General features: G+C 39.9%; 4 protein-coding genes across 4 annotated transcripts; 2 read left to right on the forward strand and 2 right to left on the reverse strand.

Annotated features, from left to right (window-relative positions):
* Nucleotides 1-1,468: 1,468 nt before the first annotated feature.
* Nucleotides 1,469-6,030, forward strand: LOC143323386 (extracellular calcium-sensing receptor-like). Its single transcript, XM_076735213.1, has 13 exons — nt 1,469-1,650; nt 1,855-2,031; nt 2,245-2,368; nt 2,553-2,705; nt 2,786-2,986; nt 3,148-3,393; nt 3,568-3,762; nt 3,900-4,030; nt 4,145-4,241; nt 4,410-4,533; nt 4,723-5,195; nt 5,357-5,437; nt 5,674-6,030. The coding sequence occupies exons 1-13, from the start codon at nt 1,469-1,471 to the stop codon at nt 6,028-6,030; spliced, it is 2,541 nt and encodes an 846-aa protein (XP_076591328.1).
* A 2,546-nt stretch (nt 6,031-8,576) lies between these two features.
* Nucleotides 8,577-13,029, forward strand: LOC143323388 (extracellular calcium-sensing receptor-like). The gene is made up of 13 exons (XM_076735216.1): nt 8,577-8,758; nt 8,988-9,144; nt 9,325-9,465; nt 9,565-9,717; nt 9,798-9,998; nt 10,163-10,408; nt 10,583-10,777; nt 10,915-11,045; nt 11,160-11,256; nt 11,427-11,550; nt 11,733-12,205; nt 12,369-12,449; nt 12,673-13,029. The coding sequence occupies exons 1-13, from the start codon at nt 8,577-8,579 to the stop codon at nt 13,027-13,029; spliced, it is 2,538 nt and encodes an 845-aa protein (XP_076591331.1).
* Nucleotides 13,030-14,521: 1,492 nt separating this feature from the next.
* LOC143323389 (extracellular calcium-sensing receptor-like) lies at nt 14,522-19,316 on the reverse strand. Its single transcript, XM_076735217.1, has 8 exons — nt 19,174-19,316; nt 18,253-18,541; nt 17,289-17,375; nt 16,859-17,050; nt 16,123-16,656; nt 15,814-16,038; nt 15,554-15,677; nt 14,522-15,429 (listed from the first exon to the last, which is right to left on the reverse strand). The coding sequence occupies exons 1-8, from the start codon at nt 19,314-19,316 to the stop codon at nt 14,522-14,524; spliced, it is 2,502 nt and encodes an 833-aa protein (XP_076591332.1).
* Nucleotides 19,317-20,950: 1,634 nt separating this feature from the next.
* LOC143323390 (extracellular calcium-sensing receptor-like) lies at nt 20,951-24,129 on the reverse strand. Its single transcript, XM_076735218.1, has 6 exons — nt 23,945-24,129; nt 23,530-23,815; nt 22,592-23,416; nt 22,279-22,500; nt 22,028-22,151; nt 20,951-21,861 (listed from the first exon to the last, which is right to left on the reverse strand). The coding sequence occupies exons 1-6, from the start codon at nt 24,127-24,129 to the stop codon at nt 20,951-20,953; spliced, it is 2,553 nt and encodes an 850-aa protein (XP_076591333.1).
* Between the last annotated feature and the right edge of the window lie 76 nt (nt 24,130-24,205).

Consider the following 24,205-nt stretch of genomic DNA (forward strand, 5'->3'; position numbering starts at 1 on the left):
GTCACCAGTTCAGTATCCAAACAAATGTGAAATATGGTTATAATCTCCCTCTCTGGTGGGTTATAGTGGTGAATAATGTCCACAAAAGTGTTTTTGCAGAACATTATGTCAAAATGAAAATTCATTTTGACCTTTTGGATAAATCTTGTCATTTCCTCATTTCATCTTGTGATACTTCTGTGTAATTTTTTTTCTACAACTAGCATACGAATGACCACACAAAACACAAAAATGTGTTTTGTGTGGTCACAGTGACCTTTAACCACCAAAATCTAATCAGTTCATCCTCTATTTAGAAATCTGTGTGAAATTTTGTCATAGTCAGAGTATGAATTCTTGAGTTCTAGCCAAAAATGTGTTTTATGACTTTATAGTGAGCTTGACCTTTGACCATCAAAATCTACTCAGTTTATCTTTAAGTCCAAGTAAAGGTTTGTGCCAAATTTGAATGAAATTCCCTCAAAGTGCTCCTGAGATTTCATGTTGATAAGAATGGGACAGATGTACAGACGTATTGATGGACAACTTGAAAACAAAATGCTTCAGAGAGGCAACTATAGGCTATCACTGCCACACAGGCATAAGAAAATCAAAATAATGATATCTTAAAAATTATATCTTTACCAAACAGCAATGATATACCATGATGGCATTTAAATGGACTGAATCTAAATTCTACACTCAAACTGTTAGCTGAGGTGTTTAAATTCAAAATATGATCCACCAATGTTTTCATTGTATAGTAGATCATATTGCCATTTACCAATTTATTCGCATTTTTCTCCATCTGTGTTGTACTGAATTATGTTCAACTTTGCATTGCTTTTATGAGCCCTATTGTAATCATATTTTATATCTATATTTACACTTACTTGTTTTACTGTTTATTCTGATCCCACTTCCAAAGATGAGTTTATATACAGAGAACATCACACAACATGAAAAACCATCAGACAAACTCGGGAGAGTGACAAGCTATAGCAAACTTAAAAATACTAGCACATTATAAACATACATCATGAGGAACATGTAGATGCCAATATTTACTGTCCAGTGAAGGAATTTTAGCAATGAACCTTGAGTGATGTGTTCATTAAAGCATATTTAAATCTTTGGTTAACACCAAAAACAGTTCTTGATTGTCATTGGTTGATGCAGCAATGACTCATATGACCTGTGAAATGAAGTAAGCATCACAGTTTTTATATAGTCTACTTCATAACCCTTTCAGAGACTGTGGGAGAACCATCATCTCCAGCATACACACTCAGTCTTTATGGGGTCAGCAAGGACACTGCATTCAACCTTGATTGGGGCTTCAACCTGGCTATTTCTTGGGGTATTATTTAGCCTTCTTTTTGCTGTGTTTTCTGATGTTCCAAAATGTACCGAGGAACTTAAAGAACTAAGGTTACAAGGTGTGATAAAAGAAGAAAGACGTAAAAGAGAGAGACTGACTGGTTTGAGGATGGAGGGAGTGAGTGGTGTTGCTTCGAGCTTACCGAAGTGTGCGAAACTGCTAGACAGTGAGCCTGTGGCGTTGCAGTCAGAAGGGGATTTCGTGATTGGAGGTCTTTTTCCTCTACATTATGTGGCCCCTAAGCCACAGCACAGCTACCAAAGGAAACCTCAGATTATGCCTTGCAGCGGGTGAGGATACACTGAGTATGTGATATAATCCCACAGAAAAAAAAATCTCTCATTTTCCAAAAAATAAGAGACTAAAATCATTTCCTCTTGCTGTGATTAGAACTCTATGATGCTAGTACACTGTTATATTGGCTTCTGATAGTATGTTTTCCGTCTCATGATTAATTACATGGACTGTTCACAACTTTATTCAATTTTCTACAGGTTTGATCACAGAGCCTTCCGCTGGATGATGACCATGGCGTTTGCAGTGGAGGAAATTAACAGTAATTCAAGCCTGTTACCAGGTGTTAAACTGGGGTACTGGATCATAGACAGCTGTGACCATGTCCACACCAGTCTGCGTGCTCTTTTCTCGTTGGTCAGTCACTCCAAAGCTGTGTTGAGTGAGGTGAAACAAATGCAAGAAACTGAAGAAAGATCAAATATGCTAAAGGAAAATGGAACAAGAATGGAGGGGGTAAAGACAGTGAAAAAAACAAGAACGAAAATGATGCTGACTATGTTGAAAAAGAGAGGCATTGAAAATCACCATTTTGAAAATAATGGAAAGTACATAAAAGAAAATGGAACAGAGGACAGAATGGAAATGAGTACACAGTCTGAAACTTTGCCCTCATGTCTGGCTGACTCTCCTGTGTCTGCTGTGATCGGTCTTGCATCCTCCTCCCCTACAAGAGCTGTAGCTCACACTCTTGGGCCTCTCCACCTCCCACTGGTAAGAGACAAATGAAACGGCAGAATTATGCACAGGACTGTATATTTCATAGGCTGTCCTTGCTTCCAAAACTGTGTTTTTGTAATAACTCACACAATAATCATTCAAAATATTGAATGTTTCATTCATTTTTTTTCTTTAATCTCATCTCAGTAATGATACAATTAACTTTATGTCACTATAGGTGAGTTATTTTGCCACATGCACCTGTCTTACTGACAAGCAGATGTACCCTTCATTCTTGCGGACTGTGCCGAGTGATCTCTTTCAAGTTAGAGGTCTTGTTCAGCTGGTCACCTTCTTAGGCTGGTTCTGGGTGGGCACAATAGAGACCACGGTGAGATAAAGACTTTATATTTAGCCATTAGCCAGTTAACAACACCAACATGATTTTCAAGACCCGTCTCTATATTTCAGGATGACTACAGTCATTATGGCATCCAAGAATTCTCTAATCAGTTCAGACAACGAGGTGGGTGTCTGGCATTTCATCTGACTATCCCCAAATCACCAACAGCAGCTGAGATACAAGAAATGGCAGACAGGCTGCAGAGATCAACCGCACAGGTAGTGGTGGTCTTTGCTTCAGAGGGACAGCTGTTGAATCTGCTCTTAGAGGTCAGCACTCTACATCTCAGATAATATATTTGACAAGTCATAACATATTAGAATATGCAGTATTTAAATTAAATATATAAAAATCAGGACTATACAAACAATGTTGATGCTCATGGTAATCTATGTGCTGACTTATCATGACATGCACACCTTTCTTGCAGTTGGCTCAGAGAAATGTGACAGGGATTCAGTGGATAGCGAGTGAATCCTGGGTGGCTGCTCGCCTTCTGACCTCACCCACCTTCCACCCTGTCCTGGAGGGCACACTGGGCTTCTCTTTCCCTGGAGTTAGGATCCCTGGCTTGAAAGAATTCCTGCTGAATATCCGGCCATCTCCCAGACCTGGGATGGAATTTGTAAACATGTTCTGGGAAGAGCTGTTTGGTTGTAGGCTTGAGTTTGAAGGAGTTGGATCCAAAGAAAATGAAGCTGATACCATGAATAACTTTGTAGGACTGGATCCTTCTGGTTACAAATTAGGCTCTAAAAACAGTTCTGGGTTGTTGATCGAGTCTAAAGTCAGAAAAGCAAGCACATTCAAGGCGTCAGCTGATGAAAACTGTAAAGTTGGTGATGAAAAGACAATTTGCACAGGTTCAGAGGATCTGCGATACACTGACAGCAGTTACACAGATGTGTCTCAGGTCAGAATATCCTATAATGTTTACAAAGCTGTGTATGCCATCGCCCATGCTCTGCACACTTTATTGAACTGTGATTCTGCAGGACAAAACAAGGGAATGTGTGAGAAACATAAACCAGTCACTTCTAGGCAGGTAAATTAAACAAATGCAAATAAATAAATAGTTGAATAATTTCGTCATTTTAGGTTTTCCTTTTTTTAGTTCTTGCATCATTTTGGTGGCCTATATGTTCTCCTCTCTCTTTGTTTTTTCTCCCTCCTTTCATACAGTTGCTGCATCATTTGAAGAAAGTGAATTTTACCAACCAGTTTGAGGAGAAGATATATTTTGACTCCAACGGAGAGCCAGTCCCTCTCTATGACATCATTAACTGGCAAAAGGACAGCCAGGGTCAAATTAGGTGAAATATTATGCTTCAAAATACAGTAATAAAACTGTCAACTGACAAATGATGATTGAAAACTGTTATTTATGTTTATTGTGGTGGATTGCAAGAATTTTATGCTTTGTTTAGATTTGTCAAAGTGGGAAGCTATGATGGTTCGGCTCCCTTGAAACAACAGTTGCAGATGGAGAAGAACACCATTGTATGGACCAAAGGACAGTCACAGGTGGGTCATAAGTCCCCTAAAGTTTCTTCATGGGATAAAAAAAAGTTGATGAGAGATGCATGAATGAAATTCCTGTCGTTTTTCCTCTGTGTAAAAACGATTGTTCCACCAAGCATTTATAGTCTACAGCAAATCTTGATGTGTGATTTTACACTTTTGGTTACTCAGGTGCCTGTATCTCAGTGTACTGCTCCGTGCCCCCCTGGCAGCAGGCAGGCCAGACGTCCTGGAGAGCCCCACTGCTGCTTTGACTGTTTGCCCTGTGCAGAAGGAGAGATCAGCAACCAGACTGGTAGCCCACTAATGTTTTCTTCATCTATATATTTTCTAGCTTCTGTAAAAACCAGAAAACCTTTAAAACCACAGAAAACTTGCACAACTGGAGAGCAATCAAGTCATGTTATGTGGATGCAAACTGTTGTGTAGATTTGAAGTTCGTGCTTGTTAACAGAGGGTGTGTTGACTGTATGTGTCCCCAAAGGTTCCACCGAGTGCACAAAATGTCCTGAGTACCACTGGTCAGACAAAGACAAGGTGAAATGTGTGGCTGGGATTGAAGAATTCCTCTCTTTCTACGACACCATGGGCATCATCTTGGTCACACTCACACTGCTTGGTGTCGTCCTGACAACCATCATAACTACTGTCTTTCACTGTTTCCGTTACACACCAATCGTCAAGGCCAACAACTCAGAAATAAGTTTCTTGCTTCTCTTGTCACTCAAGCTTTGCTTCTTGTGCTCCCTGGTGTTCATTGGTCAGCCGTCTGTGTGGACATGTCGGCTCCGCCAGGCAGCATTTGGAATTAGCTTTGTCCTCTGTCTGTCCTGCCTCCTCGTTAAGACTATTGTGGTTCTCTTGGCCTTCCGAGCTAACGTACCTGGTTCCAGGGCTCTGAAGCTGTTTGGTCCCTCTCAACAGAGGTTTCTGATCCTCTGTACCACAGCTCCTCAGGTGGGAGGACTATTGGACCACCAGTGATATTAACCCTAACTTGTGACCATTTTAACTCAACTTAAATCAAGTATTTCATCGTTACATACAATCATACATGCACTTGACTATTTTTGTATGTTTGATTTCAGTTATTGCCTATCCTCATATCTTGTCATCAGGTTTGTCTCTGTGCTGGTTGGCTGTTGGGTGCGCCTCCCTTCCCATTCAGGAACCCAAACTACCAAGCATCAACAGGAAAAGTAAGAATGACAGCGTCTCACAATGTCTTTTTTAAACTATTCACTAAATTAAATGAAAATTAAAGCCCATTTGTCCCGGATTTGAAAATCCGAGACAAATGGGCTTTAATTTTCATCATTGAGATCAGACAAGAACAATATATATATAAATAAAAAATCAGCTAATTCACACCCTCATGTCATTTGTACTATATACTTTGAGTGAGCTGTATTTATGTATTTTTGTACATAATTAGATTGTTGTGGAGTGTAAGGAGCCATGGCCGCCTGGATTTTATCTGGTCCTGAGCTACATTGGACTACTGGCCTTCTTCTGCCTCCTCCTGGCATTCCTTGGACGCAAACTTCCTGATACATTCAATGAGGCCAAACTCATCACCTTCAGCATGCTGATCTTCTGGGCTGTGTGGATCTCTTTCATCCCAGCTTATGTCAGCTCTCCTGGGAAGTTCACTGTGGCTGTGGAAGTATTTGCTATATTAGCCTCCAGTTTTGGACTGTTACTATGCATTTTTGTACCAAAATGTTATATAATTTTACTACGTCCTGAGAGAAACATTAAGAAAGGCATGACTGGAAAATATCTTAGATGAATCTATGCTGTAGGTCGTTATTTTAAGTGACCATCAAGCACACATTTTTATTTTTTATTTTTTTTTCAATTTGTAAATCTGAAAATGTATTTTCATAGTCAACATTAAAAACGTTCTGAATGTGAAACAAAATAAAATTCCACATGAAAAATGTTATCCTGTTTTGATATTAATTATATGCTTCAGTTCATTTGCAAATGACTGCATTCTGCTTTTATTTATGTCTTTCAGAGTTCCAACTTTTTTCAAATCATAGTTGTATCTAAAGATGGTATGAGCAATCAGTAAATGTTTGCATTTTAAAATATTCAGGCATTTTTCCAAATACAGTACACACTCTTTTTTCATTGAACACATTGTAGACAGCAGGGTTCTAAATTAACTTTTTTGATCACCAGCCAATGTGGCTGGTGACCTTCTAAAGTTACCAGCCAATCAGAATTTCCACTAGCCAAATTTTTTCCCGGTGAAAATAAGAGAGATTATGAGTGCCACTGAATGCATTTGATCATTTTATTTACATTATTGGCATGAAAAATGCACAGAAAGTACAACACATGAAACAAAATATACACAGAAAGTGCAAACATTTAATTTATACAAACAACAAATGCTGTCAGATTTATTATTTTCTAAAAGACATTTTTCCAGTATTTAGTATCATTACATTCCTAATAAAATGTATTTTTCCTTTCAACTTAAAGTGTTTCTGCTTTCCTTCTTTAATAAGAAATATATATAAGTAACAGCCATGACTTAAACACTTGCAAAAAATTGCATTGGTAATAAACTGAACTATGTATGTACAACTAGAAAACACAAATAGCGCAGCAGTCAGTATTGCAGACTCCTTAGGCTCTCCTGATGACTTCGGGCACTCATGGTCCTTTACTGCCTCGACTTTAAATTATTAGTCCCCACCACAAAATTATTCGTCTTGTTTTTTTCTTTCGTGTACAGGCGGCAATCCTTACAAAACATGACGGCATTTTCGTGATCAAACACAAGCCATTCACGACCTGTCAGCCATTTAGCGTTAAACTTTCTTTTCTTCGTTTCGCACGCTTTGTCGACATTCTCATCCCCTGCCTCCTTCCTCTTCTCGCCCCCAGACGTCTGTCCCAACCACGCATTTAGTTTAACTTTACTTTTTACTTTTAGCTAGCTCAGTCTCCTCTTTTACAGTTTATACGCCGCCGTTCATTCTTCCTCTTCTTCTTTGTGTTTGCGTTTCCGTGGTTTCTCGCGCCGGTTGCACTACAAACTGTAGTGTGCCTGCGCACAGCCAATGGGCGTCTTGTACGTCATCACGTAGCATTACGACAGTGTTCATGGGAAATGTAGGACGGACTGTCCGGGGGACAAATGACCAAGAACTGTAGAACGGCTCTGACTGACATGATTGCCTAATGCATTACCGGCCAAATTGGCTAGTAAGTTTTTATTTACACCCGCCAATATGAATTTTAACCCGCATTTGGCGGGTTGGCGGGTGTAAATTTAGAACACTGGTAGACAGCCAAGAAGATCCAAGAAGATCCAATGTACAAGCATGTACAGACGTATTGATGGACAACCTGAAAACAAAATGCTTCAGAGAGGCAGTTATAGGCTGTCACTGCCACACAGGCATAATAAAATCAAAATAATGATATCTTAAAAAATTATATCTTTACCAAACAGCAATGATATACCATGATGGCATTTAAATGGACTGAATCTAAATTCTACACTCAAACTGATAGCTGAGGTGTTTAAGTTCAAAATAAGATCCACCGATGTTTTCATTGTATAGTAGATCATCTTGCCATTTAACAATTTGCACGTGTACAATTTGTAAGTTTTTCTCCATCTGTGTTGTACTGAATTATGTTCAACTTTGCAATGCTTTTATGAGCTCTATCATAATATTTTATATCTCTATAAAGCGCACTTTTCACTGTTTATTCTGATCCCACTTCCAAAGATGAGTTTATATACATAGAGCATCACACAACATGAAACACCATCAGACAAACTTTGGAGACTGACAAGCTTTAGCAAACTTAAGAATACTAGCACATTATAAACATACATCATGATGAATATGTAGATGCCAATTTTTACTGTACAGTAAAAGAAAAAAAAAAAAAAAACAGTGATTTTAGCAATGAAGCTTGGGTGATATTTTCATTAAGCATATTTAAATCTTTGGTTAACACCGAAAGCAGTTCTTGATTGTCATTGGTTTATCCAGCAATGACTCATATGACCTGTGAAATGAAGTAAGCATCACAGTTTTTATATAGTCTAATTCAGTAGCCTTTCAGAGACGGTGGGAGAAGAATCATCTCCAGCACACACACTCAGTCTTTATGGGGTCAGCAAAGACACTGCATTCAACCCTGATTGGGGCTTCAACCTGGCTATTTCTTTGGGCATTTTTTTCGCTTCTATTTCCAGTGTTTTCTGATGTTGCAAAATGTGCAAAAGAAGGGAAGGAACTACAGTCACGCAGAGAAGTGATGAAAGACAAAATTACAACAGAGAGACTGACTGGTTTGGAGATGGAGGGAGTGAGTGGTGTTGCTGCGAGCTTACCGAAGTGTGTGAAACTGCTAGACAGTGAGCCTGTGGCCTTGCAGTCAGAAGGGGATGTGGTGATCGGAGGTCTTTTTCCGCTACATTATGTGGTCCCTAAGCCACAGCACAGCTACCAAAGGAAACCTCAGTTTATGCCTTGCAGCAGGTGAGGAAACACTTAGTATTTGATATTGTCTCACATTAAAAAAAAAGCTTACATTTTCAAAAATAAGACACTGAAATTGCTGCCTCTTGCTGTGATTAGATTTCTATATATCTTGTCCTTTTCTTTTTAAATGGTCTGATTAATAATGTGCTCTGAACCTGTTTTTTTTTCTCTCAAAATGAATTACATAGACTGTTAATTTTTATTTATTTATTTATTTTTTCTGTAGATTTGATCATATAGCTTTCCGCTGGATGATGACCATGGTGTTTGCAGTGGAGGAAATTAACAGCAATTCAAGCCTGTTACCAGGTGTTAAACTGGGGTACTGGATCATAGACAGCTGTGACCATGTCCACACCAGTCTGCGTGCTCTTTTCTCTTTGGTCAGCCACTCCAAAACAGCAATGAGTGAGGTGAAACAAGTGCAAGAAAGATTACATATGATAAAGGACAATGGTACAAGTATAGTGGGTGTAAAGGCAGTAGAAAAAACTGAAATTAGTTCGGGAATGTCTCATGGTCTTGAAAATAATGTTAAGTACATAAAAGAAAATGTGACAGAGGAGAGAATAGAAATGAGTACACAGTCTGAAACTTTGCCCTCATGTCTGGCTGACTCTCCTGTGTCTGCTGTGATCGGTCTCGCATCCTCCTCCCCTACAAGAGCTGTAGCTCACACTCTTGGGCCTCTCCACCTCCCACTGGTAAGAGACAAATAAAATGGCAGAATTATGCACAAGACTGTTTATTTCATAGACTATCCGTGCTTCCAAAACTGGGTTTTTAACTTTATGTCCCTATAGGTGAGTTATTTTGCCACATGCACCTGTCTTACTGACAAGCAGATGTACCCTTCATTCTTGCGGACTGTGCCGAGTGATCTCTTTCAAGTTAGAGGTCTTGTTCAGCTGGTCACCTTCTTAGGCTGGTTCTGGGTGGGCACAATAGGGACCACGGTGAGATAAAGACTTTATCTTCAGAAATTAGCCAGTTAATAACACCAACATGATTTTCAAGACCTGTCTCTATATTTCAGGATGACTACAGTCATTATGGCATCCAAGAATTCTCTAATCAGTTCAGACAACGAGGTGGGTGTCTGGCATTTCATCTGACTATCCCCAAATCACCAACAGCAGCTGAGATACAAGAAATGGCAGACAGGCTGCAGAGTTCAGCTGCACAGGTAGTGGTGGTCTTTGCCTCACAGGTAGAGCTACTGGATCTGCTCTTAGAGGTCAGCATTCTACATCTCAGTTAATGCATCTGAAAAGTCATAACATATGAGGACATGCAGTATTTAAATTAAATATATAAAAATCAGGACTATACAAACAATGTTGATGCTCATGATAATCTATGTGCTTTCTTATCATGACTTTATGCACACCTTTCTTGCAGTTGGCTCAGAGAAATGTGACAGGGATCCAGTGGATAGCGAGTGAAGCCTGGGTGGCTGCTCGCCTTCTGACCTCACCCACCTTCCACCCTGTCCTGGAGGGCACACTGGGCTTCTCCTTCCCTGGAGTTAGGATCCCTGGCTTGGAAGAGTTCCTGCTGAATATCCGGCCATCTCCCAGACCTGGGATGGAATTTGTAAACATGTTCTGGGAAGAGCTGTTTGGCTGTAGGCTTGAGTTTGAAGGAGTTGGAGCCAAAGAAAATGAAGCTGATACCATGAATAACTTTGTAGGACTGGATCCTTCTGGTGACAAATTAGGCTCTAAAAACAGTTCTGGGTTGTTGATCGAGTCTAATGTACAAAAAGCAAGCACATTCAAGGCGTCAGCTGATGAAAACTATAAAGTTGGTGATGAAAAGACAATTTGCACAGGTTCAGAGGATCTGCGATACACTGACAGCAGTTACACAGATGTGTCTCAGGTCAGAATATCCTATAATGTTTACAAAGCTGTGTATGCCATCGCCCATGCTCTGCACACTTTATTGAACTGTGATTCTACAGGACAAAACAAGGGAATGTGTGAGAAACATAAACCATTCACTTCTAGGCAGGTAAGTTATACAAATGCAAATAAATACATAGTTGAATAATTACGTTATTTTAGTTTTTCCTTTTTTTAGTTCTTGCATCATTTTTGTGGCCTGTATGTTCTCCTCTCTCTTTGTTTTTTCTCCCTCCTTTCATACAGTTGCTGCATCATTTAAAGAAAGTGAATTTTACCAACCAGTTTGAGGAGAAGATATATTTTGACTCCAACGGAGAGCCAGTCCCTCTCTATGACATCCTTAACTGGCAAAAGGACAGCCAGGGTCAAATTAGGTGAAATATTGTGCTTCAAAATACAGTAATAAAACTGTCAACTGACAAATGATGATTGAAAACTGCTATTTATATTTATTATAGTGGATTGCAAGAATTTTGTTCTTTGTTTAGATTTGTCAAAGTGGGAAGCTATGATGGTTCGGCTCCCTTGAAACAACAGTTGCAGATGGAGAAGAACACCATTGTATGGACCAAAGGACAGTCACAGGTGGGTCATACGTCCCCTAAAGTTTCTTCATGGGATAAAAAAAAAATTTGATGAGAGATGCATGAATGAAATTCCTGTCGTTTTTCCTCTGTGTAAAAACGATTGTTCCACCAAGCATTTATAGTCTACAGCAAATCTTGATGTGTGATTTTACACTTTTGGTTTTTCAGGTGCCTGTATCTCAGTGTACTGCTCCGTGCCCCCCTGGAAGCAGGCAGGCCAGACGTCCTGGAGAGCCCCACTGCTGCTTTGACTGTTTGCCCTGTGCAGAAGGAGAGATCAGCAACCAGACTGGTAGCCCACTAATGTTTTCTTCATCTATATATTTTCTAGCTTCTGTAAAAACCAGAAAACCTTTAAAACCACAGAAAACTTGCACAACTGGAGAGCAATCAAGCCATGTTATGTGGATGATGTGTAGAGTTAAAGTTCGTGCTTGTTAACAGAGGGTGTGTTGACTGTATGTGTCCCCAAAGGTTCCACCGAGTGCACAAAATGTCCTGAGTACCACTGGTCAGACAAAGACAAGGTGAAATGTGTGGCTGGGATTGAAGAATTCCTGTCTTTCTACGACACCATGGGCATCATCTTGGTCACACTCACACTGCTGGGTGTCGTCCTGACAACCATCATCACTACTGTCTTTCACCGTTTCCGTTACACACCAATCGTCAAGGCCAACAACTCAGAAATAAGTTTCTTGCTTCTCCTGTCACTCAAGCTTTGCTTCTTGTGCTCCCTGGTGTTCATTGGTCAGCCGTCTGTGTGGACATGTCGGCTCCGCCAGGCAGCATTTGGAATCAGCTTTGTCCTCTGTCTGTCCTGCCTCCTCGTTAAGACTATTGTGGTTCTCTTGGCCTTCCGAGCTAACGTACCTGGTTCCAGGGCTCTGAAGCTGTTTGGTCCCTCTCAACAGAGGTTTCTGATCCTCTGTACCACAGCTCCTCAGGTGGGAGGACTATTGGAACATCAGTGATATTAACCTCAACGTGTGACCATTTTAACTCAACTTAAATCAAGTATTTCATCGTTACATACAATCATACATGCAACTCAACTGTTGTTTGTTTGTTTTATTTCAGTTATTGCCTATCTTCATATTTTGTCATCAGGTTTGTCTCTGTGCTGGTTGGCTGTTGGGTGCACCTCCCTTCCCATTCAGGAACCCAAACTACCAAGCCTCAACAGGAAAAGTAAGAATGACAGCGTCTCACAATGTCTTTTTTCATACTAACATTGGGAGTCATCAAAGTTAAAACTGTTCACATCCTACACAAAGGGACTTTAATTTTCATTATTGAGATCAGACAAGAATCAAATTTATATAAATCAGCTACTTCACACCATCATGCCAATTATACATTTACACATATATGTATTGACTGATCTGTATTCATGTATTTTGTACATAATTAGATTGTTGTGGAGTGTAAAGAGACATGGCCTCCTGGATTTTATCTGGTCCTGAGCTACATTGGACTACTGGCCTTCTTCTGCCTCCTCCTGGCATTCCTTGGACGCAAACTTCCTGATACATTCAATGAGGCCAAGCTCATCACCTTCAGCATGCTGATCTTCTGGGCTGTGTGGATCTCTTTCATTCCAGCTTATGTCAGCTCTCCTGGGAAGTTCACTGTGGCTGTAGAAGTATTTGCTATATTAGCTTCCAGTTTTGGACTGTTATTTTGTATTTTTGTGCCCAAATGTTACATAATCTTTGTGCTTCCTGAGAGAAATATTAAGAAATGCGTGACTGGAAAATATCTTAGATGAACACATTAACATTGTAGGTGGTCACCGTAAGTGGTAATCAATCTAAACAAACACACATTTTTAATTTGATACTATGAAAATGGTTGAAATTAAGAACAAGTTTTTTAATGTGAGGCAAAATAAAATCTCAAATGAAACATGTTTCCACGTTTAATTTTTCATGAAATCCCTCCAGGAACCAGACTGAAAGTTTGCTTCTTTAATGTGAATTAATATGACTGGAGTGTTAGAGGACTTTACACAGGATTTCAGAAACTGAGAAGGAACATTAAGTCTCCCTTTACTGACCTCATTCAAACCACTGCATCATTGAGAACGAGGTATAATTACCTGCCTGGATTCACCTGTTGAGCTTTTTTCTTTTTTTCTGGGACCATGACTTGTGCAGATACTGCATTTGATACTGATAGTGAACTCTTAGTGATTTGAAACAGTATCACAAGTTACAGGAGAGGGGCTTTTGAGAGCTTCACAAAGATGCAGTAAGTCTTTAATCAAAAGTGGAAGGCAACATTCCTTGGACTGATGCTACCAAAGCACATTTCTGAACTTTTGGGCAGAATACCTTCTGGCTTAGCATGCTGAGTACTCCATCCATCAATCTAACAATAAGAATTGAAATGGGTTGACAAAATAAATTGCATGGCACTGACACATGAAATGAGTGTTTGCACGAGATTATGCAGTCACCAGTCAATTTAACTGCACTGACACTTTGATCTAAACTTGTAATCAGTGTATCACACCAACCATAGAACCTTAAGAACAAATACCCTGTGTAACAAGATATTCTGCAAAGGAGATGACCGAATTTGAAATAAAACAGTTCTACATGAACACAATATCTAATCTGATCTGTTGTCCTGTCTATAGAGTGATAATCATTAATATTGTGGTGGTTTAGGAAATTCAGTTAATTTCTTGTGTACTGTGGTGAGGTGTGGGGCTTTGTTTCCTGTGATTCCTTTTTTGGCAGAGGCTCGGTGTGATTCTCCAGGTGGCTTGGGGGCTGGCTCCAACACAGCTGGGACTCATCACAATCAAGTTGTGGACTGCAGAGGACTCATTGCCAGATTGTTTCCACTGCTTAGTGGTATTGTTGGCTGTTCACTAGTGCTACAGCTAGAAATTCATGAATAAAACACCACAAATATTTGTCTTTAGCTCCCTCAGAACAAAGTCAGCCTCAAGAACTTGATTATGTTACAATACATTTGGACAAAATACTAAAAAACATCAGAGTATTTTTGAACAATGTAATCAATAATTAAAACTGTAATTATTGTTGATATTCTTGTCTGTGTACATTTCTCAATTCATTGACCTTAAATTCAGCAGAAAGACTTTACTCATAATCTTGTAAATATGCTGGTGCATTGCTTTGTACACTGTACTTCAGTTGTGATGCTGCAACCGATTGCAAGTGGAACTGCCTAGTCAGTACAAATGTAAAAGAACTAATTTGTGAAGACAACTTAAAAAAAAGGATAAGTTATTTTATGTTCTTTTCTTTTCCCATGAGGTGATGTTTTGTATTCTTTTCTGGTTTCAGTAACATTATGTGACACTTTGGAGCAAACAGGCAGAACAAAAGGCCAAAGCTGGAAGCCAGAATGGCAAATGACTCAACTGCATCTGCATAATTTCCAGGAGAGCTGATATAAGCAGGGATGAATGCAAGCCATACAGCACAGAAGATCAGCATGCTAAAAGTGATGAACTTGGCCTCGTTGAATTTGCCTGGCAACTTACGGGCCAGAAAAGCCAGCATGAATGACAGACTGGCCTGTAGACCAATATATCCCAAAACACACCAGAATGCCAGACTAGAGCCCACACTACATTCCAGAATGATCTTTGAGTGTTCATACTGTGTGTTTTGGGATGGAAAAGGTGGGGCATCAATGAGCCAGGCAGCGCAGATAACCACCTGAACCAAAGTGCAACTGAAGATGATGACCCTCTGCTGCTTGGGCCCCAGCCATTTCATCATGTTGTCCCCTGGCCTGGTGGCAGTGAAAGCTGCCAACACAACCAGAGTCTTTCCAAGGATGCAGGAGAAGCAAAGTGAAAATGTGATGCTGAAGGCAGTGTGGCGCAGCATGCAGGACCAAGATGTTGGCTCTCCAATGAACACCAGTGAACACAGGAAACACAGAGTCAGTGCGAACAGGATGAAGAAGCTGAGTTCAGAGTTATTCATGCGGACGATGGGTGTGTTTCTATGATAGAAAAAGACTGCAAAGACAGCTAGAGTGAGGCAGGCACCCACCACAGAGGTCACTGTCAGGGCTATACCCAAGGAATCATAAGCCAAAAACTCCACCTTCTTGGGGATACAGGCTGTTCTGTCTTTGTTTGACCAGAAGTCCTCGGGACAAAATGTGCACTCTATTGAATCTAAAGGAAGAGGATCAAAAGAAGAGTAGCTCATTACAAATATTTAGTATTCAAATGTTACTTCATTTTACCAGAATATATTAGATGGGAACTTTATTTTTTTATTTCTTGGTTTTAAGCTCACTTGTCTGATTGCTAATTTTGCCACTGTCACATGGAGCACAGTCAAAGCAGCAAACAGGCTCCCCACGACGGGCAGCCTTCCGGGACCCTGGAGGACAGCTAGCACTGCATACAGACACTGGCACCTGGGGAGCAGATAATGGATTTCAGCTCTGCAGGGAGTGTGCTGAATTTACTTGTCAATTACTTGAATAGTCCAATGCCTGAAAAAGATTCTTCTGAAAACTGTGTAAGTCATTGATGAAGCAAAAACACTCTTGCCTCACTCTGATGTCCTGCCCATATTATCCTGTCCTCCTGGATCACCAGCTCCTCTCCTGCAGGCTTGGTCCCATCAAACAACCCCACGTTGACAAACTCAGTGTTTCCACCCGTGCCTCTTTGCCAGTTGATGATATCATAATATGGTACTGAATCGCCCTTCACGTCAAAGTTCACCTCCTCTCCAGCAATGTTAAATATCACTTCCTGTAGGTAGTACTGGAGCTTGAAAACCAAAAAATAATATGAAATACTTTTTCAAACAAGATTTCAATGTAATACTGTAACAGTAAGAATACTAGATTATACCTGCCAGGGTTCTATATTGTTGCTTTGAGCACATGAGTTGTTTTGGAAAGGCCCACTGCCTGGTTGACAGAGAAGAAGGTTGTGGAGGGAATGAGCAATGGCATATACGGCCTTATAAACATTATATGCCACTCTAGGGCTAGATGTGTTCATGTAGGCTGAATGTTGCTCTAAAAGGGACTCCTGCCCTGAGCAGGGAGGCAGCTTGGAGGCAGATGACAGAGAAGAGCTGCAACCATACAGAGCTTCCCACAGCTCCTTAACCAACAGACTACTGGGATACATCTGAGGGTTTACTGTCTGCAGGTAGTCACTGAGCCTGGATATATGTCCTCTCCTGATGCCAAACCCTATGGTGCCCCCCAAGTAAGGGTAATACTCGCTCCCTGTAAAGACAGATGCTGTGACCCAGGCCTCACTCGCCACCCATTGGATTCCAGTGATGTTCTGCATCATGTAGTCTCTCAAGAAAGGTGTCATCTCTCCCTCAGCTGAAAATACAACGACTACTTTGGCCAAAGAGTTCCGCATCACCTTCACAGAGAGGCAGATTATGAAGTTACTCGTGATTTTCACAAGGAAGAGAGAAGGCAATAAGAAAGCAGGTTAAAACTTAAGTAGCATCAAGTAAGATGGGTACATAATCAGAATTTTTTGTATCCTCACAGAATATTTTAAATCCTGATTATAAAGGACTCTCGAATGCTAGAAAAATTCAGTGTGTCTTTGCATCTACCTCGATGATCTTCATTGCCCTCTGGCGATTGTAGAGTAGAGGGATAATTTCTTGGTACGCTACGCACACTTTGGTACCCTGTAATTCTCTCAGTAAACCTTGCACAGCAAAGCGTCCATATTCACGGTCCCCTCGCACCAGCCCCACCCAGGTCCAGTTGAATCGTACCAGCAGCTGAGCAATGGCCTTCACCTGTGTTCAACAGAAGAGTGTGTCTTAAAACATATATTATAAGGAAAAAATGAATTTAGCTGAAATTATTAAAACTTGCTTTGCTAATTGTACTGTAAGATGATTGAATTCAGAAGGTACGTTTTAACTAAACAACATCAGACAACCCAAAAATATACAACATTTTCAAAAGACCTTTTTATTTCTTCATCACTTAAAGTTTATCAAACCCCTTTTAAATCTGAGGCCAAACTGTCACCTGATAGTCATCATTCGGGATTACCCTGAAGAAGGTAGGATATTTTCTTCTGTCAGAGAGGCATGCACATGAAGAAAAGTAGCTGATCTGTGTAAAGAAGTGAAAACAGAGTACAACATAGCATTGCAAAACTGATTACAGGGACAAGCACAATGTAGGTTCATCAGTTTATCATTAACTTTTTCAGCATAAACACAGTTGAAAGTCTTCAAAAATGTAATCTTCGAGTTGAGGCCGTAGATTTTGTTTTGAAATCATTAACAGAAATTTGGTCTGACAATGCAGAATTTTAAGGGTATTTAATTCCAAATTCTAATTCAAAAGTTGGACAGCAGGGCAATTTAGGGGATATTATATTTGATTCAGAAACAGATCAATGACAGTTAAGGTCTGGAACTGCAGAAATCTTATTAAGTCGACAGTTGCACAATCTAGAATGCATTTTGGGTCATGCACATCCTATGCCATTTTCAGATGTTTCCCATCAGGGAACTTTCTATTGAACTGATCGTGACAGGTTCTTTGTGATTCTGATTCCCAGTTACCTAAAACTGTTGACCTGTGCCACCTTAGTTCCACTGATGATCAGCTGCTTGGTTTTGTTGCCATTGAGTGGTAGGATGTTGTGTGTGCATCATCCTGCAAGATTCCTGATTCCCTTGCGATGTGAAGTCTCATTAATTTTTTAAATCAGGACAAATTTGACAGCAGAGTTCTCTGTCTATCTAGGACTGCAGTTGTGTACAGTATGACAAAGAGAGGGCTGAACATGGCCCCCGGGCGAGTGGCGTGACCGCTAATCCAAACTGTATGTGATCTGTTTGTCCACAGAGTGTGGACATCAAGTTACTTCAGTGTGTAGATTGTATAAATTGAGAAATAAAACTAAAATCGCCAAAACACATTATAAAGGAATACGTTAATGCTTTTTGTGTGAATGACTAAGGCAAAGAGTCATAATTACCATTGGTATTTTGAATGGCTGCAGGATTCTTGACAACACAATAGACAGAGCAGAACCAGATTCCCCAATCACAGCAAGGAGTGGAGAGGCACTGCTGCACATCAGCGAGTCGTCCTCGCTCAGCCCATTCAACACAGCCAGAGCAGCCCTCTGGCCCGTCAGTGGATATGCACATGAATCAAAGATTTTGTATCCAAGGGTATAATTGGGCAAAAGTTCTGTACTTTGGTTTATCTCCTCGACTGCCAGCCTCATAGTCTGAGCCCAGCGGAAAGCCCTGGGATCAAAGCTGTAGCCAAGCAGTGACGAATGCACACACCACACAAACATAGAACACACCATGAATGGAGACAGGGACAGATTAAAGGCAAATACTAGGTGCTAATTTGAAGTGAGCATGAATTGCAATCTTGTGGTGACGTAACTAAGTGGTTTGCTATTGCTTTGTCAATGTTTTTTTTGGCCATACTCTTTTTTGCCCCTAATATGGTACCAAGATATGTATTTGGTAAGGATTTACTTTACAGGTCTGTACTTTATTAGCAATAACTTAATAATTTCAAAAACGTTATCTTGAAATTCCCTTTTAATTTTGAACAAATTTTTGAGAAAATGAATATTTTGTTCAACTGCTACACTTTCAAGTATTGATTCCAATCAACTGCTTCTGTAACCTAGAGTAAATGACTGTTTTCTAAATTATTATTTTTATTAGTATTTGGAATTCATTTGCAAATAGTTGGGGGATTAAACGTCCACAAAATAAAGTATCACCATGTCTTTTTGTGAGATCTTTCTTAAACCTAAATCTCTCACTCACTTTACCTCTCATGCTTAATTATCAGTGAAAAAGAGTTAAGAGTTTAAAAACATGTTCGTTGCACCAAATCAGACACCATCATCCACATCTATTAAACTCACCCACTACACTTCACTGGCATTGGTCTGTAGGTGTTGCTGAGGTCTGGCATCTCCTGGTTATAGTGAATGGGGAAGACCCCTCCAATAATATAGTCACCCCTGGCCACAAAGGCTGGCTGAAAGCTGTTTAGAAGCATACACATCTTGGGTGCAGATGGGGATGGAGAGGTGAAGCTGGAAATTGGGTTAGTTAAAGTGAGGACACAGACAGAATAAAGGAAGGGAAACAAGACAGGGAGAGTCATAATGCTAGATGTCTCCAAAAAGAGAGAGAGAGCAAGGAATTCTGCAAGTTATATACAGTTCATGTCCTCCTCATTCTTGCATCTTATTAATGACAGGGTGACACTGGATTGGGCATCAGCATCCTGGCCCGATACTAAAGTGGGTTGATACTGATTGAATAAAATGATGTAACTGGACAATGATACTGGAAATAAAAGACATTTCTGTCAATGTCTGTTTACTTGTCAGTTTATTAGGTGCTACTAGTTAAGTTAAAGCTAATGCAGTTGAAGACAATCAATTCTACCTTCATGAGGGTTACAATATTCCGTTTTTGGATGAAACTGGTTAAGAGAGATGTCATTTTGACCTTACCGGCTGTAGTTTGTGTTAAGTGGAGATGTTTGAGGTGTTTCACATGATGAGTAGACTATTTGTGGCATTCAGGTCAACCACTACTCACATAGTTGCCAGTTTTATCCCCATTTCTTCCTTTTCACATGTTGAAGAGTACTTGTGCAAGACATGGAGCCCCAAATTGATCCCAGTGGTGAAACAGCATATGGCATGCTAGCTAGCTGCACACAATATGTTTGTGTGTAAATGGGTGAATAAAGCAAGTTCTAAAGTGCTTCGGGTCAGAGTTTCTGTCATCCTGTAATTGCTGTGTTTTGCAAAGAAAATTTGTTGATGTCCAACATATTTAACATATTTATTTTTGTTTGCTTTGTTTTACATTTGCATATTAGAAAGTTCAATAATGATATCGTCCAAAAAAAATTCAAATTCTTAATGAGGTTCCATACAGTTGAAAATCATTGCTGTCCTGCGAAAATTGCGTTTCTCCAAGTATGACTTTTGTTTTTCTTGTAATATTAATAACAAATCATAGTGGAAACACAGTAATACAAACCTTTTTGAAATACAGTTGCTCCAGTGCGAGCTAACACATTCTAGTCACTTGGAAACAGCTCTCTCGAATGATACAGCTATTGAGAGTATATTGAAACTAATTACATTATAATTAATTAAAAGCAATATCATACTGTACTGTACTATACATAAGTATACTGCAAACATAATTCTAGAGCATATTAAATGAAGTGGAACAAATATATTCATTACTCTATTTTTCTTTTACTTTTACAATGCATTGGTTACAGTAAATTACAACATGACAAACATCTGGAGATGGAGACTTTTAGGATAGTGATCGGAATTTGCATCAACATAAAACAATATCTAACAGTAGCAATAGTGGAGATTTTTTTGTTTGATTATGAAATTATTAAAGATGACCCTAACCTAACCCTAACCCTAACCCTGTTGAGAAATATTGGGGGGGTGTTTAAATATGAAAGCTTTTGCTATAATAAAATAATAATAGAAAACATTCACAGCACTTACACATGAAATGTCACACCTGCAGATGCGACTCTGTAGATGAATTATATAAAATGCTACCAAAACGCCCCATACTTGTGTACTACTATTTCTGCTGGACATTATGCAAAAGTCAGTAATGGTGGTATCATCTTTTAAAATTAAGGGATCATAATTTTTTGTTCATAGTTTTCCCCATGACATGTTTCTTGGTATTTGTCTCTGGCTTGATCAATATTATGTAACATTTAGGTGAAAAAATACTAATTAATAAGCCAAATGCTGAAGACAAAATTGCAAATATTTCCACAGCTACAGTGAACTTCCCAGGAGAGCTGATGTATGCTGGGATAAAGGTGATCCAGACAGCGCAGAATATCAACATGCTGAACGTGATGAATTTGGCTTCATTAAAGTTATCAGGCAGCTTTCTTGCTAAAAATGCCAGGACCAAACATATTATTGCGAGGAGCCCTATGTACCCCAGCACTGCATAGAAAGCAGCCTCAGAGCCTGTGTTACACTCTAAAATGATCTTCTTGCTGTATTTGAAAACCATATCTGGGAAAGGTGGGTTTAACTTGAGCCACAACACGCATATCACTATCTGAATCAAAGTGCAGAAGCAAACTATGATCCTTTGCTGTGCAGGACCAAACTTTCCTGCAACTTTGTTCCCAGGAACTGTGGCTTTGAAAGCTGTGACAACAACAATAGTTTTTCCCAAGACACATGAAATGCAAAGTGCAAATGTCACACCAAAAGCTGTGTGTCGCAGCATGCATGTCCAGACTGTGGGTCTGCCAATGAACGTGAGAGGACAGAGAAAACACAAAAAAAGAGAAAACAACAGGAAACAGCTCAGCTCAGAGTTGCTGGCCTTTATCACAGGAGTTTCTCTGTGGAGGATAAAGATCATCATTGTGGCCAGCGTCAGGGACGCCCCCAGCAGGGATACAACTGTGATAGCTATTCCCATTGGCTCGTGATATGTCAGGAATTCAATTGTTTTAGGAACGCACTCATCTCTCCTCTCATTGGACCAGTATTCCTTTTGACAGGGTGTGCAGTCGGATGCACCTGTTAAACATAAACAATCAGGTCATGGTCTGGGTCTTGAAGCAAATATTGAACTATATGAACCAGTCACCAGACTGGACTTGACTGAAGTAACACTTAAAATAATATGTCAAGCATGAAATATATGCAAAGATTAAATAAATGCTGGCATACATGCTTCTGATACCTGTTGAGTTGGCTATAGTTCCATCAGCACATGTGATACAGTCAAAACAACAGGTGGGTTTTCCCTTTATTTGAGCTTTCCTGGTTCCCACTGGACAAACATTAGTGCACACTGATGTTGGGACCTGAGGAAAAAAAAAAAAAAAAAAAAAAAGTAACAGTGGAGCTACATTCAGTTGATGTTATGTTTAAAAAGGAAACATGGTTCAAACTCTACAAGTTTATTGCATGAAAAAAAGTCTTCATGATTACCATTTTCCCTGTCCTCCACACAATGTCTTCCTCCTGGATGCTGAGCTTATAATCACCATTAGCAGCAGTAGCAAAATGACCAAGTGTGACATGTTGCACTTGCCCATCTATCAACTGCCAGTTAATAACATCATAAGAAGCAGGAGGGTCACCATTGACATCAAAAAAGACATTATCCCCAAACTGATTCCTAAAATTGACCCTTTGTAGATGATCAGTGACCTGAGAAAAGGAACCGGTATTAATAAGATGTTCATTGTTTATTTGCAGACCTTTGGACATATTTTGGATTTTACTTGTGCTTTTTTCTCACCTGTTTGGGATTAATGTCTGATATATTCAAACATGGCCTTGCTGTTTTTTCTCCAACCGGTTGGCAGAAAACCAGTTGATGGAGGGCGTGTGCAATAGCATAAACTGCTTTATACACATTATAGGACACTCTGAGCTGTGTGACATTGAAGAACACATCCTGGGAATTCATTAATGTCTCATTGCCTTTGCATAGTTCAGTTGTTGCCTCTGTACCGGTGTGTTCCCCGGGTGAAACAGGTCTACAGCCCACCATAATCTCCCAAAAATCCCTGACAAAGGCTGCACTTGGATCAGAATAAGGATTAATACCTTTAAGAAATGGTTTTAGATTTGGAATAGCCATCTTCTGCACCACAAATCCCAGGGCTCCACCAAAAGCTTGGTAGATTTCAGGTGTGGAGGGTTGATTCGCAGTTATCCAGGCCTCACTACCAATCCACTGAATACCTGTAATGTTCTGTCTCACAACCTCTCTCATCAAAGGGTAAAAGTCACCCTCTGGAACAAAAGCAAGAATGACTTGGACAGTTGACTGCTTGATCATTTCCACAACATCCAGAACTTTATCCATAGTGTACGTACGTAGAATTGTCCCGACAAATGCAATACAAACCCCAAGCTTTCTGACCTCTTCAGTAAAAGCCAGAATTCCATTCCGCCCATAGTCATTGTCTGACTGTATGGCCCCAATCCACTGCCAGCCAAAGCGTTTGACCAGTGCAGCCAAAGCTTTTGCCTGGAAGTAGTCGCTGGGGATTGTCCGAAAAAATGTAGGATATTTAGCTCTGTCACTCAGGCAGGCACATGTTGAGAAGTAACTTACCTATGAAAAAACACCAAAAGCAATCTGAAAAAACAAAACTCAAAACAAGCACCATAAAAGCATCAAATATCACAGAACAGTAATGCAATGAAACATTTCATTCAATCTCTTACTACTGGCACTTGAAATGGTCCAAGAGTTCCAGCCACAGCTAAAGACTGAGATGATCCTGCCTCTGCTATGACAGCAGAGATAGCTGGAGGACAAGGAGAAGTCAATTCTGTCTCCTCTGGTCTACTAGCCAGTGTTAGTGCAGCACGTAATGTATTTGTAGGAGAAGAACAAGAGTTAACGATCCTATAGCCAAGAGATATGTTTGGCAGTAGAGCAGGATCTTTGTTGATTTCTTCAATTGCAAATATCATCACTTGGGTCCACCGAAAAGCTCGCAGGTCAAATCTAAAAAGGTTTGGTGATTGAAATAGGTTGTAAGATTAAAGAGCTGCTGTACACATACATACAATGGAAAATTTACGGGAGAAGAGAAAGGAAAAGTTGTTTGAAGTATAGAAAAGTCAGATATATTACCGTGCACACTTCACTCCGAATGACTCTGTCTTAAAAGTAGAAGTGATACTTATGTCCTTGTTGAAAACTGGGAAAATCCCCCCAATCATTATGTCTCCCTGCTTGAACAAACTTGGCATATTAAATCTACCAAACAGCTCACAGCAAGAAACTATGTTCAGGTACAGAACAAACAGAGATAACATAATAGCTCTATGCAGCTCATGCATGTTTGCTTGGCATTTTTAAAAGAGATGAGGACACAGCTCTTATAACAACTGC

This window comes from Chaetodon auriga, chromosome 7 (assembly GCF_051107435.1).
Source record: "Chaetodon auriga isolate fChaAug3 chromosome 7, fChaAug3.hap1, whole genome shotgun sequence".
NCBI classification, from domain to species: Eukaryota; Metazoa; Chordata; class Actinopteri; order Chaetodontiformes; family Chaetodontidae; genus Chaetodon; species Chaetodon auriga.

Excerpts from the sequence above, each read along its gene's own strand:
- LOC143323386 (XM_076735213.1), top strand. The coding sequence starts at position 1,469 with ATGGAGGGAGTGAGTGGTGTTGCTTCGAGCTTACCGAAGTGTGCGAAA. Across the intron at positions 1,651-1,854 it reads CAGATTATGCCTTGCAGCGG|GTTTGATCACAGAGCCTTCC; the intron begins GTGAGGATACAC and ends AATTTTCTACAG. Across the intron at positions 3,763-3,899 it reads AACCAGTCACTTCTAGGCAG|TTGCTGCATCATTTGAAGAA; the intron begins GTAAATTAAACA and ends CCTTTCATACAG.
- LOC143323388 (XM_076735216.1), top strand. The coding sequence starts at position 8,577 with ATGGAGGGAGTGAGTGGTGTTGCTGCGAGCTTACCGAAGTGTGTGAAA. Across the intron at positions 11,257-11,426 it reads GGACCAAAGGACAGTCACAG|GTGCCTGTATCTCAGTGTAC; the intron begins GTGGGTCATACG and ends TTGGTTTTTCAG. Across the intron at positions 11,551-11,732 it reads AGAGATCAGCAACCAGACTG|GTTCCACCGAGTGCACAAAA; the intron begins GTAGCCCACTAA and ends GTGTCCCCAAAG.
- LOC143323389 (XM_076735217.1), bottom strand. The coding sequence starts at position 19,316 with ATGTGTATGCTTCTAAACAGCTTTCAGCCAGCCTTTGTGGCCAGGGGT. Across the intron at positions 18,542-19,173 it reads ATGCCAGTGAAGTGTAGTGG|CTTTGATCCCAGGGCTTTCC; the intron begins GTGAGTTTAATA and ends GCTTGGCTACAG. Across the intron at positions 15,430-15,553 it reads CAAAATTAGCAATCAGACAA|ATTCAATAGAGTGCACATTT; the intron begins GTGAGCTTAAAA and ends CTCTTCCTTTAG.
- LOC143323390 (XM_076735218.1), bottom strand. The coding sequence starts at position 24,129 with ATGTTATCTCTGTTTGTTCTGTACCTGAACATAGTTTCTTGCTGTGAG. Across the intron at positions 23,816-23,944 it reads TTCGGAGTGAAGTGTGCACG|ATTTGACCTGCGAGCTTTTC; the intron begins GTAATATATCTG and ends AAACCTTTTTAG. Across the intron at positions 21,862-22,027 it reads AACTATAGCCAACTCAACAG|GTGCATCCGACTGCACACCC; the intron begins GTATCAGAAGCA and ends TATGTTTAACAG.